The sequence below is a fragment of the Molossus molossus genome, unplaced genomic scaffold (assembly GCF_014108415.1).
Source record: "Molossus molossus isolate mMolMol1 unplaced genomic scaffold, mMolMol1.p scaffold_m16_p_13, whole genome shotgun sequence".
NCBI classification, from domain to species: Eukaryota; Metazoa; Chordata; class Mammalia; order Chiroptera; family Molossidae; genus Molossus; species Molossus molossus.
In genome coordinates, this window is record NW_023425348.1 from 98,162 (window position 1) to 116,934 (window position 18,773).

Sequence of the window (18,773 nt, forward strand, 5' to 3'; positions counted from 1 at the left end):
CCTTTCTTCCACCCCCCTTAGCTTTCCCGGCAGCAACTGCAACCAAGTGCAAATAGATCGTGTGTTTGGCGCAAAGAGCCTGGGGAATGAGGGGCGTGGAATCATTCTCTGGTTTTCCCCCAGCCAGGTCCTAGGTAGTGGAATCTGCAGAACTGTCCCCCAAGTCCGCGACGCCGCAAACACGGCTGCAGGTGGCAAGCGGAGCTGTCCAGCATTAGTGCGGACCCAGCGGGAGCCAGGAGCCCTGCGCGCCCAGCAGGGCTAACGCTCAGCAGCAGCGCTCTCGCCCGAGCAGACGCTGTCCTCATTCAGTGCCGCTAGGAGCCAGCCCAAGCGGCCTCCTGAAGCGGAGAACACTCGTCCCCACGAGCTGCTTCAGCAGGATAGGTACCAACATGTTGCCCCTTCCTTTCTCCTTGTAAGTGTCTCCTCTGGAACGGGTGGGCTGGACCGGTTGACCTTTCCCCCAAGCCTCAGAACTTCCTAAATAAACTCGAAGCAAGGCGGGGAAATGACAAATATGGACCCTAACCCCTCATTTGGAGCTCTCAGGCTTTCCCGAGGAGGATCCCCTCCTTTCAGCGCCCGCCGACCGGTCTGCTCCGCAGCTGCCTCTCCCGCGGGCGAGGGGGAGGGCATCTGGGGTTAGGGCCCTTTGATCGGATCCAAGCTACAGTGCAATCTTCCTCCTCTTCCGAAAAGGTGGGAGCGGGGAGGGCGCGCAGAGGACGGTAACGAAGTGTCCTCGTTGCTCCTGAAACGTGCGACAAGCGAGACAGACTCCCAATGAGTATGATGGCGCCACGTGATACAGGCGGAGGGAGAGTATGGGGCGGGGGGTGGATAAAGGGAGACGGAGGGAGGCGGGCTGCAAAGAGAGAGAGGAGGAGGGAGAGAGGGAAAGGGAGGCGAGATAGGCGCGCAGGCGGTGGAAGTATCTGCCTCCCGACCGCACGGGCCGCAGCCCTCCCCGCCGCGCCGCCCGCGGTCACACAATCGGAGCCTCCGGGCGAGCCGGAGCGCGGTGCACAGCGACGCGCCGAGGCGGGCGCTGAGGCGGAGCCGCGTGAGCAGCAGCAGAGGCGGCGGCGGCCCCCAGCCAAGCCCGGCGCCGCCGCCGAGCCCGGGCCCCAAGGTGCGGCGGCGCCCAAGTTCCCGCCATGAGCAACGGGCTCTGGCGACTCCGCGGCTTCGGAGACTCCCTCCCGGCTCCGCGTGATCGCAGCGCCCCGCGGCCCCAACGCGCCTAACGCAGCCGCTCGCCGGTCCCGCCGCCGCCACTGCCGCCCCCGTTCCGGCTGCCGCCGCCTCGGCCGCTTCAGCGCCGACAGCAGCATGTCTCGAAGGAAGATTTCGTCCGAGTCCTTCAGCTCCCTGGGCTCCGACTACCTGGAGACCAGCCCCGAGGAGGAGGGGGAATGCCCTCTGTCCAGGCTCTGCTGGAACGGCAGCCGGAGCCCGCCCGGGCAGCCCGAGCCCAGCGCGGCCACCGCCGCCTCCTCGGCCCCGGCCCTGGCTGCCTCCGCTGTCGCCGCCGCCGCTACCGCCGGGACCAGGAGGGCGCAGCGCCGGAGGCGGGTCAACCTGGACTCTCTGGGTGAGAGCATCAGCCGCTTGACCGCACCCTCGGTGAGCCGGGGCGGAAGGAGGGCCGGCGTGTCGGGAGAGAGGACGGGGATTGGGAAAGTTGGAGCCGGGCGTGCGCGCAAAACCAGACCGCTGGGGGGCAGCCCGACCGCTGGGGGGCGGCCCGGTCTCACCCTGCCTGGCCTCGGATTCTCCGGGGCTCGGGCTCCGGAAGAGACCCAGACCCCTGGGCTCTGGGGGAAGGGGCCCAGAGTACGCTAAAGTAGTAAGACTCCGCTCTCCCGGGGCTCCTGATTCGAGAGGCTCCCTGCCCACCTCCAGCCCCTGACCGCCCCAGTGCTCTTTCACACTCACCTGTTCCCCCCACCCCCACAAAACTTTGTCAGGCGTCGTGTTCCGCAGTTTATATTTCCATGTCTTTAATCTCTGTTCTACCAGAGGGTCACCTATCCCTTCCAGGAAACATTTTCTCTCCTTTTTTCCCACACTCTTGGTTTTAGCGTGACCTCCTCAGACATTTTTGAATTCCACAGGCTGACTTCATTCTGTGTTGTATCCCTTTTCTCCAATCTCCAGAAACTGGATGTCAGATACTTGAATTGCCTTCTGATGAAAAACCCTCTACTCTCTTTTCTCCCCCATCCTTTTCTGTTATTCACTGAGCGTGATTGACTCAACCTTCTTCTCTGGGCAACCCTGGTGTCTGGTTTTCTAAACCTCTTTGGTATTTCTTGCACCCGTACCTCAAACCTTCAGTCTGTTTTCCCTGAATTTTTCAAGTGCTTTCTCATTCATTGTGTGTGTGTGTGTGCTTTCCTTTTATCAAGACCTTCATAAATACCTGTTGAGTGAGCAAATGCCTTCCTAGCCCTCTAAACTCATACTGGGATGACTGTATCAGTAGTTATAGGTGTATGCCAGACTCCTCTGGTTCTAGGCATCCTTCCAAACACTTCTGCTCATTCCTGCTCAGGCATTTCAGCCACCTTTGACGTGGACCATTTGCAGGAAATGCCAGACCTGTATTTTAGTTTTTGTATGACCTCTGTTTCGAAGGAATCCACACCGTTGCAGACAGAATCAGAAGGAGATGCAGTGTCAAACCTCCATCCACCTTTTATTCTCACCCTGACCTTGGATACAAGGACTTCAACTCCTGACAACAGTTTTATCCACTCTCCCTTGGGCCTTCTACTTCTTTGAAATTTCCAAAATGAATTTGAACTTTGATCTTGTTTGACTACTCTTGAGTCTCTTTTGGAAAATACTCTTGCAGTTGTTGGTAGGAGGGACCTGAGGAGTGGAATCCTGAGGGACTGGGTACTGATACTGGGTAGTCCTGCAAATATCCTGGTGGTCCTTGCATTATTGGGACATGATCTTTTCTTTTAACAATGAAACTACTCTTTGGTCATCTTTCTTTTGTTGTATATTTTCCCTTTAGTTTTCCTTTCTGCTACCTTTTTCATTGACAACCTAAGAAACAAAACTCAGAGTGGGTTGGCTACTATTTGCTACTCTTTACTGTAAATATTTCCCAGGAAGCATAATTTTAGGAACTATTTGACATTGTAAGTTTTGACCATGAGTCTTTATTAAAGGAGTCCGTAATCCTGTGCATCTGTGGTTTTGTGTCAGTATCGAAAGCAACATTTACGCAATATACTAATTCTTCAGTACCACAGTCATATCTGAATACAGTGATTTTCTAAAGAGAATGATTTGTTTAGGGGGAACTGTTTTGTGTAATTCTGGAGTTTTCTTTTTGCCTTAGAATCAGAATTTACAAATTTCTAAAAAAGTAGCCACAGTGCTTCTGATAATGCTAATTTAACTTAACACGTTCTCACCAACTTATGTGAGGAGTAGATAAAATAAACAGAGCCTATGTATTTAACACCAGAATAAGAGGGAAGAAACACTGTCTAATGTTTATCCTTATAAGTCAAATTTTAGTGACTCTGACTTTTTGCTAGATAAAAAGAATGTGCCCAGGTAATGGCTTTTAGGATAAGAAATCTGAAGATTATTTTGATGATCTAATAAATGCAACAGCTATATGTACTTTCCATGCTGTAAGTCTTTTCCATTTTGGAAAGTATCTGTGGGTCAGAATGCTGACAACATACTGGTGAATGTAGTGTGAACATTTTTTACATCATAGTGCATGTACAAATAAATTTCATTGGCTAACCATATCACCAATGGACTTAGTAACACAAAGAAAACAGGTTATATTTCAAAGCAGTGACTTGTTTTGGTGGTTACCACCTTTGTTTTATTTGGTAAGCTAGAACATTGCTTCAAAAAGTTCTAGTAGCTTCATTTTTCTACATTGTCAGGATTCTGAACTCTGAAAACACTTGTGAAAACAGATTATATCCTGATTTATAGTAGAACTAAATGATTTAAAAAGAAATCTTTGAGAGTAGTCATTACCAGGGCATTCTTAGATTGGATTTTCTGGTTGTTTTGATTGGTATGAGCTTTCTTGCATTCGTCACAACATAACTTCAGGAAAAACTGTATTTGCTCTGGGAACTCTCTTCTTAGTGGCCTCATCATGGAATGTTGTCTCAATCACTGGAAATTTAGCCTTCATTCAAAATAACTTGCAAGTAGGAAAATGGCAGTTAATTCAATACATACTAGGATATTGCCAAGTAACCAAACTAATTATTTGATCAATGGGATTTTCAAACTCTGGTTTTTGATATTTTAAAAATCATTTTCATATACATTGATGTTGGACATAAAGATTATAACACATTATACTATTTTAATAATAACAATTAATCGAGTAGATGAAATTGAAAAAAATTCCAGAATTCAGCAGACCTTGTGCCTTGGACAACTAAACATTTTTATATTTTTGTACATACCATTTTAACTCTCCAGGATCCTTCTCATTTGTAAGGTATCATACTTAGAGTCCCTCCACATTCTGGGATTCTATGGAGACATAAAATGTATTATCAAGCTTTTGATAAACTGTCACAATGGTGCATGGAAGGAAAATAAGCACATATTATAAGTTTTAAAACTTCAAGGGAAGTAGATTACTTTCTTAAGTAAGGACACCAAAGTCATATTTATTCCACCTAATTATTTAAAGATATTTGAGGACCTACTGTGTGGCAAGTATTGTGCAAAGCACTGGCAATACAATAGCCAGAAAAAAAAATTCCCTGTCTTTGACCTCATGTGATTTTTTAAAATTATAGTCTTTATTTTAATGAAACTGTATTGTGGGAAATCATAAGAACTTTAGTTGTCCTGGGGATGTCTATGGCAAATTGTATTTATTATCCAGTTTGGGTAGTTTTGTTTACTGTGAATCTGTGGAGTGCAGTCACAACAATGAAAACAACCCGGAGGCCCTGACTGAAGATAAATAAATCACTTATTATGTTATTTATTTTGAAATAACTTACTTGGGAACATATATGGAAAAATAGCTGAGGATTATATATTAAGGGTGAATTTAGTAACCCATTTATTTCTATTTTATTCTTACCACTGAGAGTTGCTTAGAACCCTATCACTTTGACATGGGCTTGGGGTTTACTAGAGTCTGCCTGTCAGTGAAGATACTCCAGAAGACCAACTACAGGGCTAGGCTTCCCTGGTGTTCTTGTCAGAGGTAGACTGGCCACTCCACCATTGCAGGTGGCTTTGAAGACTTCAGAAGCTACAGAGAGCAGAATGATAGGAATAGAGGAACAGAACTGGAATGATGACGAGTAAGGGGAGGAAAGCTCCTGACATAGAGAATGGTCCAAGAAAATGAGAGAAGAGTGAGCAAAGAAAAAAATGAAAGGAAGTTTGGATTCCAGTAGCAAAAAAGCAAAAATGGTTTTATTATTTTGGGAAAAGTAGTATATTGATACAAACCTATGAAAAAAGTGAAAGGATATAAAAATACATATTTAGCCTTTCTTGATATTAAATACAATTAGCCCTCTGGCATGTATAAACTAGTAAAATAAAAAAAAAGCCTTGGGAGTGTGAATGTGAATGTAACTAGCATGTAAATAATGAAAAACATACAAAATAGATTTGTGAGGTGGGATATTTGACACGTTTTTGTATTTTAATTGGAATTTTTAAAATCTGGGCTTAATTTAGCTAACAAAGTTCTGAGTAACAGACTCGTTGCAATTGGAAAATTACACAAAATGTATTATAGTAGTTTAATATTTTTATATTTGTAAAGAAAATAGATATTGTAATCTGAAATCAGAGTTTAATGCCCATTTATTGCTTTTCTTTACCTCATCCTTAATCAGTGAGAAATAACGTGGCAGAGTTGAAAGAACAAGTGTTTGGAGTTTGAGTCATGGGTTTGATTAACTCCCTGCTGAGCCCCTTTCTAAATGTGAGACCCTGGGAAAACCAACTCTTATCTTCTTAGAGCCTTAGTTTCCTATTTTGTGAAATAAGAATAATAACAATCTTGTAGATTTGTTGTGAAAGAGGAGCAGTGTACTGTTAAAACTCCGCAAAATTGCCCGGGTGGTGTGGCTCAGTGGATTGAGTGTCCTCTCTTAGACTGAGAGGTCCCCGTTAGATTCCTCATCAGGGCACATGCCCAGGTTTTGGGCTCGATCCCCAGTAGGGGGTATGCAGGAGGCAGCTGATAGATGTTTTCAAATTTCTAAAAAAAAAAAAAAAAAAGTGCTCCTTAAAATCAATAAATGATAGTTTTGGACTGAGATCCATGGATTTTAACCAAATTTGAATACCTCCAAATGATCTAGTTTTTTTCCTCAACACTTTACTTGTTGGTAACCTTAACTTCATAGGTTAACTGATGTCATGTACCTAAGAAATAAGAAAAGTGATAAGAAGTTTGTTTTGTTGGCATAGCCCAGCCAATTCATTTACAAAATTAAAACTGGAGTCTCTTTTTGGCTCCCTGGCTATGACTCGTGTGTGTTGTGTGTACACAGGCGTATGTAATCATTGCACATTCAAACATTTCTATCAAACTGCAGAGTGCTATGTGGACATATGAAACCCACTTTTATACATTTTATAAGAATACAAGGATATATATGTTTGGTAGAATGAAGGTTATTTTACAACAAATTACTTTTAAACTAGAAAAAAAAGATTAAGTGAAAGAGAAATTGCTTATTTCATTTGCCTGAGAAATGCCATCCATTGCATTCAAATTAATTTGTACATGTGTTCAAAGGTTTGGGCAGTGAGATGCAACAATTACCCAGCTAATGGCATTTATGTTTTGTGTACAGCACTCTATTTTTGTTTGGCTACCAGCTCAATTGTTAGATCTTCATTTTAAAGCTAAATTTTGACAATGAAAAATAGTATCCATGATTATTAATTAGTAAGTAGAGGTGATGAGTGATTACATATTCCTGTTTAGTCATAATTTACCTACTTTGAAGGACTCTGAGCTGAGTGGGAAGCGAACTTGAGTGCTGTTTTATCTTTTCTCCTCTGTATCATTCACCTTTGTTTTGTCATGTTGCTTCTGTCATATGGAGCTTAAGGTAAAATTAAAAAAAATATATATTTTATTGAATACGATAGTAAAATAAATGCATTATTTCCAGATGTATGCATTGTTCACCATGAGTTAGCAAGAAGATATAATGCTGCCTTTTGAGACTCATCTAGAAAGAAAAAAATATGAAGTAGCATAAGCAGGGAGAATATTTATTTGCAAGGGCTATCGGTGAGCAGGTTGTCTCTGTTGGTCCTTGTTTGATACATGAACCAGTGGTGGAGCTCAAACTTTAAGGTTTCTATTTTAAAATCCTGACTCTAACCTCAACACTATTATGTTTATGTCATATTTAGCACAGTACCTAATGGATACTCAAATGCTCAGAATAGATGAATGGATGTTTTTGTTTAATTATCTAATTACATTATTTTGTTTTATGTTTGATGTTTTTTGTGTTCTATTTGGTTCTGTCAAACAACATATTTAGATTTTATTTCCACTCTGTGAGAGATGCCTGCAAGTATGCAAATCTGTTTGAATTTTCTTACACCTGCCATTTAAAGAAAAACTTCTGAATGAAGCTGTACTAAGAGCAGAAGGGTTTGTATCCTCTTTCTGGTTTTCGTGAGGTGGCCTGTTGATGTTTTAAGTTAGGTACATGTTAAAACAATAATGAGGTATCACGTCACACCTGTCAGAATGGCTGCCATCAACAAATCATCAAACAACAAGTGTTGGTGAGGATGTGGAGAAAAGGGGACTCTAGTACACTGCTGGTGGGAATGCAGACTGGTGCAGCCACTATGGAAAACAATATAGTGTTACCACTAAAGGTTAAAAGTTGAACTGCCATTTGACCCAGTGATCCCACTTCTAGTAATGTAGCCTAAGAAACCTGAAACACCAACCAGAAAGAATATATGTACCCCTATGTTCATAGCAGCACTATTTATAATAGCTAAGATCTGGAAACAAGCCAACTGTCCATCAGTAGATGAGTGGATAAAAAAGCTGTGGTACATGTACACAGTGGAATACTATGCAGCTGTAAGAAAGAAAGATCTCTTATCCTTTGAGATGACATAGAAGGACCTGGAGAGTATTATGCTGAGGAAAACAAGCCAAGCAGAGAAAGACAATATCACATAATCTCACTTATTTGTGGAATATCATGAATGAAACAAACTGATGAACAAAATTGACCCAGAGAGATAGAGATGGGGTACAGACTGACAAGCCTCAGAGGAGGGGGGTTAGGGAGGAAGAGAAAAACCACAGAACTTATATGCATGTATGCATGACCAATGGCCATAGACAACAAAGCTGGGGATGGGGTGGGGGGGATGAGGAGGAGGGTGTCAATGGGGGAAAAGGATAAATATCTGTAACAAAAACAAATTAATAAAAAAGTAAAAACATTAAAAAAAAAAAAGAAATTAGGTACATGAAATGAATCTCCTCCAATCTCCTCCAGTCCCCAGTCTGCTTATATTTTTTGCACAACTCTCAAATGAGAAAGAAATGTTTGTTAGCAAGTGGGCTACTGACAAAAATGCACTGCTAGGAGATAGAATGACAACCTTGCTCCTCAAATATCACTTCAGGACAGAATCTGAAGATCTAGAATTATGTTCTGTAAGCTCAGAGCACCTCATCGAAAATTCCAGCCTAGGGTGATTTGGGAAGTAGGGGAGCTGGAAATATCTCCGAAGGCTGGAGATTTTGGGGGGGCTGTTGTGGGGAGTTGAGAAATAGTGGACATTCTTACAAAAAGATCAGTGAGAAAATCACTCCTTAGTACAGGCTTGATTTGAGACTTTTTAAACAGTTCTTTATTTAAGCTACTGGTTAGCAAACTTCAGTGAATGTAAAAAATACCTGAAGAAAATGGTGAGAATACAAATCCCTTGGCCTCCCCTTCAGTGGGCCTGTTCTGATAGCTCTAGGGAGGGATCTGGACTTTATATTTTAAACAAAACTTAAGATAGTTGCTGGACACACCAAAGATGTGCCTAAAGGTGACAGAATTCCACACCTTCAGGATCATTAACTTAGACTCAGTGAGCTCTGCAGACTGAATTTTTGAAAAGAATGATCCTGAATGCAACTCACTATTTATAGGTGAATTTTGGCATTAATAGGGACAGAATAAAGGTGGTGACTTGGAGCCACATCCTATTTTGTGTTCAAAATAATTTTGTTGGTTGTGTGGTAGGGTATTTGAGATTTTGTAGTTGTAATTATTTGTGGATTCTCTCGCCATTTTTCCTGAGGATGCTTTGTTAGCTCCCCTAAGTTTATGTTCAGGGTTACGTCATTGCTATAAGTGTGCTATGGCCCCTTTCCTCAAATAAAGAAATAGCTATTCATAAATGTGGAGGATGGCAGAGGAGAAGGGAGCAGGGTTGTCTTGAGGGTTAGTTGGACAGTACCATTAGCTTTTCTGGTTTTCAGAGACAGATTGACTTGGCACTTCTCAAATGCTCCATCTACTGGTTTATTTTGGAGCAATGCCTTGCTGATATGCCTAGGAAAATTTATTTTTAAAAGGTGAAGGGAGAAAGAAACAGATTTGGATGCCAGAAAAAATTTCTTTCCTAGAAAGGAAACAGTAGGAGGTTTAGATATTAGATGTATAGACCTACCTATCAAACCATACTAAAGTATAATACTGGTTGCTAATCTCAACATCCTTAGCCAGTTAGCTTTTCTCTCATTCAGTGGATAAGTTGAACTCCCCAAATAAATGAAAAAGTCAACATTTGAAGAATTTACATTTGCAGAGAACTCTAGAACCAGTCTATCATGAGAGGAGGCTGTCTGTATAAGTCCTGGTATTACCTTAATTGCAAATTCTTGAAGTCCCTTGACTCCTTTTCCATTCACTGTACTACATTTGTTATGTGTGAGTCTGCTGTGCCAAGTGGAAGAAATAAAAATGTTCAGAAACATGCTTTCATTCCTTGTTGCTTTATGCCTATGTTTCTTCATGCATGAACCCTCCAACATTGGGGGAGAATGATTTTTCTAATTCTTTTTGTGCACCCACACATGCACACATAAACACACATATCCATTCTGTTTTCTGTTACTGCACTTCCCCCCTACAGAATACTAAGTTATTGCTCACATCTCTCTGTTAGGACTTACTGTGTTATACTGTGATTTTGGTTTGTTCTGCCTCCTTAAGACAGATTTATGTATGTCCATATCTACTAGAAAGTCTGATATATAAAGACACTCAATAAATGTTTTTTAGGAGAACGAATAAATGAGTGAATAACTCCTTGTGTGGTTTGTGATGCTTTGGTAACACTCTGTAGGCTATGATTTGGTGCTGCCATATTTAGTTGATTATTTTAATTGTTATGTTTGTAGCTTTTTCTTAGGCACAAATAAGAGTAAATATAGTTGCAACATTATTTTTTAGAATGCTTTAGGGTTTTCAAAACCCTCCCATGTTGGGTATTTTATTGGAGCTTCTAGATTTTATGCCGGTTATCTCTAATTTTAGTTAGTATGATTGTCTTAAAATGCTTGTAGTCACAGTAACTATTCAGGGATGCATGTGTGCTGACACTTAGAAGTGCATACTAGCTCTCAAAGAGATATGTATCTCTTTAAGATAGAGAGATGTCATTATCTACCATGCTGCTCTGTTTATTATTATTTTAATGTATAAGAAATCTTGTGTAATCACATTTTATTGTTAAAAATCTCAACAAACTAGCACATCTACATATCTATTCTCAACTAATCATTATAGATATAATAATGGTACTGGAGGGATAGAGTCCTTGGGAAGAATGATACAATTAGAAAGAATTGATTTAAAAAATGGGGAGGAAAAGTGACCAGGAATAGGTAGAAGTACTGTTGGGTATTTTTTTGAGGGGCTGGCTGAGGTTGAAGATAATTTTGTAGACTAAATGGAGGGGATGACTTAGAGAGGTATAAAGTGGTATTCATTTTATATGAAATGGCCTGTAGGTCAATTTGAACTTGAGGTGTTTGGGGGAAATCTATTGGAGTGGAGGATTATGTCTTGGGAAATAATGAGAGTGAATGTCAAATGAGGCAGACTATAACATTCAAAGGCATTTTTGGCCTTCCTGTATTGCACAGAGATCTGATACTAAGCTTATTTAATATATAGCTGGGTCTTACTCTTTCACTATTCAGTTAATTATCTTAGAATAGTCAATTAATCGCCCAGGCCACCACCCTTCCATCAAACCAGAATTGATAACAGGTAACTAGTTAGTTTTTGAGAAACTCAATGCTAATTTCTTGATTAGTATTTACATTATGTTTTTTCAAAGTTAGAACTAATCTTTGAAAATTATAAGGATATTCAGTTATATCATTCAATGCATTATTTATTGGCCTTAGTTGTTACACAATGAAGTTTCCTTGGCTCAGATTTGAGAGTACATTGCTTCTTGAACATAAGAGCACCTATGGGATTTGAGTAATGGGTGGCTACCAAAAAACTTCCTATTGCATTGGAAAAGCACAGCTGATGTTTTCTTATCCAAAAAGGTGAAGAGTAGTTCTGGTGAATCAGACATTCTGATGAAGTAAACTATCGCATGTGCAGTATCACTTTGTGAGTAGATGAAATTCAATAAAATACACTTAAAAGTTAAACACTTCATTTTGTTAATCAGTCTTTGATAATCCCAGAGACTCTCCTGTGTGTTTCAGTGATGCAGTGTTCTGTTAGGAGTCCTAAATATTACTGTGCTATGGATCCTGGTAAGGGGAGTGGTTTAGAAAATCAAATGCTTCGGAACAGGAAATTTCTCCTGTGTAAAAACACTGAGGAACTAAATGGTTCTTGTGGTCTGAAAGAGTTTATATGCATACTCGAATACTAATACTCTATCAGGGAGTCTCTTAGGCAAAGGGAGGCAAATTAGGAGTGAATTTTAACAAAAAGCTTAAAAAAACACTTTTAGAGATCTATGCATTATTTGATTAATGTATTTGTCTTGTTTTCTTGAAAAACTGCCTGTTAGTATGTGTGTGTGTATGTGTGCAGGATGGGGACAGATGCTGTGGTTCAATAAATGCTGCATTCTGTGTGTTTGTTTTAATTTGACTTTGGGGAAATAACTTTTCTGTCTTTGTTTCCCACCTCTGAAATAATATATAATAATACTAATCTCTCACTCAAGGGTAAATATGTAATAAAATGTGAACAGTGAATTGAAGACATTGTGTTTACTATTATTAATTTCTTCATTGTGCTGCTATGCTGAATCCTTGAGGACCAAGGCATTAGTTAAGATTCCTGTTCTCTCTACATTGTGAGTGAGTGACAGGTTTCAGAGCCAAACACTAACTCCTGTATTATCCTGTGCATTCTTGGATAAGCCTCTTTGAGGCTCAGTTTCTTATCTATAAAATGAAGGTAATAATTTATAGAATTATGAAGATTAAAAGTATACTGTTTAGTACAGTTTTTGGAATACAGTATATGATAATAAATTTTGGTGCCTTTTTCTAATCCCTTCTTATCTTACAGATCTGCGTGTTGGTTTACACATCTCCTCATACCTTAATATCTCCAGCCACAGTCTTTGGCAAAACCTCCAAATATTTACTTTTTTTTTTTTTAGTTCTTGTTTAGCACTCTTATGCTTTTTATGGGAAATATTTACAACATTTTTGGGTGTACAGCATTTTAGGATTATAAAATCTCCCAGAATTTCCTTCCCAGAAATCTTAAAAACAAATGTGATCTTACGCGTTATTTACTCACTCACTCACTCACATTCATTCATACAGTATTTAGTTAGCAAATGAGGAATTAGTAATTCATTCAGCATGAACCCATATGCATTAAACACACATAAAGTGGGGCATTCAAACAGAAATTTGATATGGTCCTTTGGACTTAAAATAATGTAAAATCACATTTTTAAAATTACCAAATAATGGGCCCAGCAGCTATTTCCACCCTCCCTCTATCTCTCCCCCTCATCTTATCTTGACCTTTTATGATTTAGCATGATGGGGAGGACATGTGGACAAAGGAAGGGTCTGTATATAGAAAGACCACTTGAAACTGAAATAATGATGATGACGATGACAGTGTTGATTTATCGGGCTCTTACTGTGTATCAGGCATGGCAGCAAGTGCTGTACACATGGTATTCCATTAACTACCCACAACAGTAGTGCAGGAATGATGCCTCACCATGGTCTACAAGGTATCAAGAGCCTAGCTCTCTTACCTCACCTCCTGACACTCTCATGTCTACTCACAATTCTACAGTACACTCCTGGCACATTCCAGGCAAGTGTCATCTTGCCTCGGGACTTTTGTACTATTCCTCATATCAGAAATTCCCCTTGTTCCAGTTTTTCATATTGGCCCTTTCATGGCATTCAGATTTCTGCTCAGTGTTACCTCATCACACAGTAGGTACCCTCTACCAATTATTCTTTCTCACATCACTGTTAATTTCCATCAGAGCTCTCACCATCAGAAGTTATCTGTTGATTTACCAGTTTACTTATGTGTTAGCTGTCTTCCCTCACTGTAACTTAAACTCTGCAAGAACAGGACCTTGTCTGGGTTACAGCGCGTAGACTAGTCCTGGCTCGCGGTAGGTTCTTAATACATCTTTATTGACTGAATGAATTAATGTCATTTATATATATTTTTTGAATTAGTGTCATTTTGAGAGAAGTCTTATCACTTGGAAAAGAAAAAGCATAGTTAAAAACAAGCAAACACGTATAGGGTAGGAGAAGGAAAAATAACATGTGTTAGGCCAGTACTATGGACCCAGCATTTAAGTGTTTTGGATCCAAGTGTAATTGGATTTTCAGAATAATTTTATGAGACATTCAGAGAAGCTGAGTAACTTGCCTATGATCACAGCTAATTAGTGATAGAGGTAAGATTAGAATCTTGGTCTGTTTAGCTCCAATCTCTGTATTCTTTCCACTGTATTATATATTTCAAACCCCTGTGAGTGTGGTGGACATTGTGATGTAATGCCTAGATGTCCTTCAGTAATGAAGGACTTAGTCACCTAGATGCTAGGAGGGCCACTGGCTGTCACCCTCAACTCTCAGCTCTTTCTATGCATTCTCTGGAGTGAAGAGAGCTGCCTTGCCCAAGGTCATGCCCCATTCCAGTGACTGGATCAGCATGGGGATACGAAGCCTTGTCCACAAGCCCTAATTCAGCCAACTCTGAAGTTAGAACTTCATGTAGGGTCACCTGAGGCTCCCATTGAGACTGCATCTCAGTCCAACTTCTCCCTCTTTCCTATACTCTTTCACAGGTGTGGCTTCTAAGAGCACTTCCTAATAAGCTTTCTGTATGCTAATCTTTTCAAAGTCTGCTTCTCAGGGAACCCAGCCTGCTGCAGTGAGTTTGAGAACTGTGATTACATTAAAAAAAGTGCTAAAGGCAGCACCGAGAAGGCCACACTTGGAAGAAATATGATGATAACCTTGGATATGGAGTTTTTGAATTTAGGTTCAAGTGGTCAGCTCTGGACTGTGAGCTCCCTGAAGGCTTAGTATTACTGGGTCACCATACTCAGCACAGTGCCTGTAACATTGTAGGCAATCACACAATAAATAGGCTGTTGAAGATTTGGGATTAGAGTTTCCATAAGAACTCATGGAAGTAATAGCTAATAGCTTGAAAATTGACAAACTCTTCGAATGAAAAAGAAAAAAACAAGAACAATAGAGAATTGAGAAGCAATATCTATAGAGAAGCTGAAGACTGTAGGTACCAAGATGCTTTTTGTGTGTTTTGGGCATGGGTGGTGGCTGGGGAGCAGCTGGGAGTAAGGGCTTTAGTGGTTGATATCGGGAAATAATGATGACAATTTATGGATGGTACTTTCGAACTCAACGTGAATGAGATTCCTGGTGGCTTTAGAAAAGCAATGCAATTCTGCATCTGATGTAGAAACTTATTTAACAAGGTTTAAAGAGGGTGTATATGATGAGTAAATAGAGGATATGATGGGCACACATTTCTCATCCAAGATGTTTGGCAATAGTAAAGAAAGAGAGTTGACAGGGACCCTGAGGCCACATCCAAGTTTGTATACAAGGCAGACATTGTTTGAAGGTAGCAGAGTAGTCAGAAAAGCTGGATATGGATGAGATAAATAGGCTTTGGGGAAGGAGAGGGTTATCCACAGGCATTCTTGTAGTACCTTTGCCAAGAGTGAGGATAATTCTTTCTCTGTACTCAGGGGAACACCCAATGGCACAGTAGGAGTATAGCCAAAGGCAGCTGTCAGATTTAGGTTTTATTTACACCTAATTTATTATAGTCTTGTCTCGATTTTATTCCTATAACTCTGTGATTGGTCAGTAATTTTGTATAGCTAAAGATTGTGAAATTTAAATTGTCATGCTATTCGCTTTAGATCTATCTTAACTATGGTAGCTGCACTGACCATGGGAGGTCAGATGAGGCTAGAAATGTCACTTATTTATCTTCCCAAACTTTTACATTCACATTATAAAATGTACACTTTTCATTTTTATATTCCACTTTGGAAAGCTTTTTGATTGTCTCATTAGTCTAAAAACTTCAGGTTTTCTAGTATCCTTCTGAAGATAGGGTGTCATCAATTGCACACCATGTGGAAGAAGCTGTTTTTTATTTGTGCGTGTGTTATTAGCTTACTATATCTTACAGTTTGGAAGGTAATTTGAGATATATATTTTAAAGATAGAACCCTGTTCTTACACTCTTTGTGTCCAGTATGACTTTGTTTAGTGTGAGAGATCTTTTGACACCAATGGAAAGGTCACTAATGGGAGGAACTCTCGAGATATCAGGAGCCAAGGGACCAGGACTCTACTTTGGAATATATGGAATATATTTTACATGTTGAAAGATAGCATGGAAGGTTAAATAAGGCCAAGCAGGAAATATACAATCAAATGTAGTTTCTTTGCTCTCTTCCTTTCCTTTTCTGGGTAAATTTTACTGAATTTCCTTAAGCAAAAATTTTTTGTCAGTTTTATTTACTGTAAACAGCACGTCTACTAGTGTCTGGCACATAATAGTTGATCAATACTTGTTTGTTAAATGAATAAATTTAGAGTGAATATAAAGATATTTATTCTAAGTATACAAATATTATAAGAAACAAATAAAGTGATGAATACAAATGCACTTTAGAAAAATAAAATCAATGATAGTAACAAGAACAAAATAGACAAAACAAAATCTACAAATGTAAACAATCATTATGCCGTATTCTTTTATTCCTTCATCATATATTTACTATATTCCCACTGTGCATGGTTGACTTTACTGTATGCTGAGCCAGAATGCAAGGTTTGTGGAGCAGAAAATGGCTGTAATCATCAGCAGAATTTAAAAAAAAAGTTGGATTTTTTTTTTGGAAATACTCTTTTAATCTGCAACACCAGTCAATTTATGATACATAATAGGAAGAAAGCATACATTTCTTCTACGTGATTTAACAATATTTTTAAAAAATTCAGCATTAGTTCATTAAACAGATATTTGTTGTTGGCCTCTTCTGTGCCAGGAATTTGAGATGTCTCAGTGATATGGGGAAAATACTTATAATCCCGTCCCTCCCCCATGTTTTTCTTGTGATTCTGTTGCAAGCATTTTGGGAATGATACTTCAGAAAGATTTTATCTTCCTTCCAACTTCTTTCTTGTTTAAAGTCTTCCCAAGGGAAAACAAGAACTTTTGGAAGAAAAATTTATGTTTTTCCCAATGGCAAATTTAAGAAGAACCTATCACTGAACTAGTGAGAAGTCTGTAATAACTCAATGTTTCTGTAGACCTCAACAAAAGGAAAAAACATCTGTTGAAATGCTGTTGTTCAAATTCTTGCAGTACAGGGCCACTCTGAGTCTATCTTCTAATTTTATTTTTCCTTGTGTGATCGATTTAATTTGTGTAGGAGAGGTATCTTGATTTTTGAATGTCGTCTTACTAAAATACTTGATTTTTAATTTAAAGTAGTTAAGTATTTGTTCTTCAGGAAGGAGAGGATGCAGGGGTTCTCACAAATTGTGTTTTTATCATAGTATTTATAGATATAAGCCTGAGTTTATATCAGGCTTTTTTTTTTTTTTAGCATTTAGAAATCTATTTATCTAATAGCATTTTGAAATCTATCTATCTCATAGCATTTTGAAATCTATCTATCTATCTATTTACTATTGATTATATACGGCAGAAGAGAAATGATCTGCCATTGGATTCTGAATTTAAAAATGCCATCTAATAGCCCGGCCGGTGTGGCTCAGTGGTTGAGCATCAGCCCATGCACCAAGAGGCCACTGGTTCGATTCCTGGTCAGGGCACATGCCCAGGTTGTGGGCCCGATCCCCAGTGGGGGGCATGCAGGAGGCGGCCAGTCGATGTTCTCTTTCATTAATGTTTCTATCTCTCTCTCTCCCCCTCTTCTTTCTTCTCTCTCTAAAATCAATAAAGAAAAAAAATTAAAAAACTAAACTAAAATAAAAATTTGCCACAAGTAATGAAAGTGTATTTTACCTTTTTAAAAAAGACTCTGCCTGGCCCTGGTCAGTTTTGCTCAGTGGTTAGAGCATCGGCACATGGATCAAGAGTCATGGGTTTGATTCTGGTCAAGGGCATGTTCTTCTGTTGTGGTTCAGTCCCTGGCCCTGGTCAGGGTTATGTAGGAGGCAGCCCGTCAATGTGTCTCTCTCACGTTGATATTTCTCTCTTTTTGCTCTCTCTTCTCCCTCCCACTCTACCTGAAGATAAAAGGAAAATAAATCCTCAGGTGATAATTAAAATACATAATAATAAAATAAAAATTTAAAAAAAGGACTGCCTCCAAAGGCATTTGTTGTGAGGAGTGATAATGAGATGATTGTGTTGTAATGGAACAAAGACTAAGGGAAAGAGTAAATTTTAGCTATAGACTGTTGTAACTTCATTTGAAGCTTCAGATAGATATGAGGCATTTCTAGTTGGATCTTGGAGAAGAAAATTTATTGTTTCTCCCTGACATAAAGATCAATAAATGCTTTGTGGATCTGAAAGTGTTTGTAAGACTCTCTTTTGTGTGTGTGTGTGGTTAACGTATTGCCATTCTAAATTCATTTCTTTTTTTTTTTTTTTTATATCCTCACCCAAGGATATTTTTCCATTTTTTGTACAGATAGAGTGGGAGGGAGAGAGAGGAAGGGAGAGAGAGAGAAACATCGACGTGAAGGGACACATCGAGTGGCTGCCACCCGCACGACCAACCAGGGCCGGGGACAAACTGCAACCGAAGTACGTGCTCTTAGCGGGAACCGAACCCAGGTCTCTCCGGACCGCAAGCCGACACTCTAACCGCTGAGCCAAACTGGCCAGGGCTCTAAATTCATTTCAAAGAAAATTAGTCTTTGCTTTTGTTCAGAATTATATTATTTTCCCAAAAGTGTGCTTATAAAGTACACTGCTGAAGGGAAATGGATGGGATTTGTCCGTAGCCCGCAACTGTGGTGACTGCCTCCTGGCTCTTGAAGTTTTTGGGAAGTTCTCTCTTTGTTCAGCTGCATTCTTGGGATGAGAGTTGGGGAAGATGGAGGAAATCAAATACTAAACTAAGTTGTAAGTGTAATTTTTCACTATCAGCCTAGTATTCTTGACTATTGAGAACAATCTAGGTTTCATAGGTTTACCTATGAAAACCTATAGCTTACCTATGTA

At 39.9% G+C, this 18,773-nt stretch overlaps 1 protein-coding gene across 2 annotated transcripts in view; it reads left to right on the plus strand.

Annotated features, from left to right (window-relative positions):
* Positions 1-955: 955 nt before the first annotated feature.
* The window catches only part of GUCY1A2 (guanylate cyclase 1 soluble subunit alpha 2), a 462,539-nt gene continuing 444,721 nt past the window's right edge, over positions 956-18,773 (plus strand). The window contains exon 1 of one of the 2 annotated variants that reach the window (XM_036258990.1): positions 956-1,629. In XM_036258990.1, the coding sequence (XP_036114883.1) occupies positions 1,336-1,629 (294 nt within the window). In that variant the 5' untranslated portion in view covers positions 956-1,335. The remainder of the gene's footprint in view (positions 1,630-18,773) is intronic. The other variant, XM_036258989.1, reaches the window with a different exon arrangement.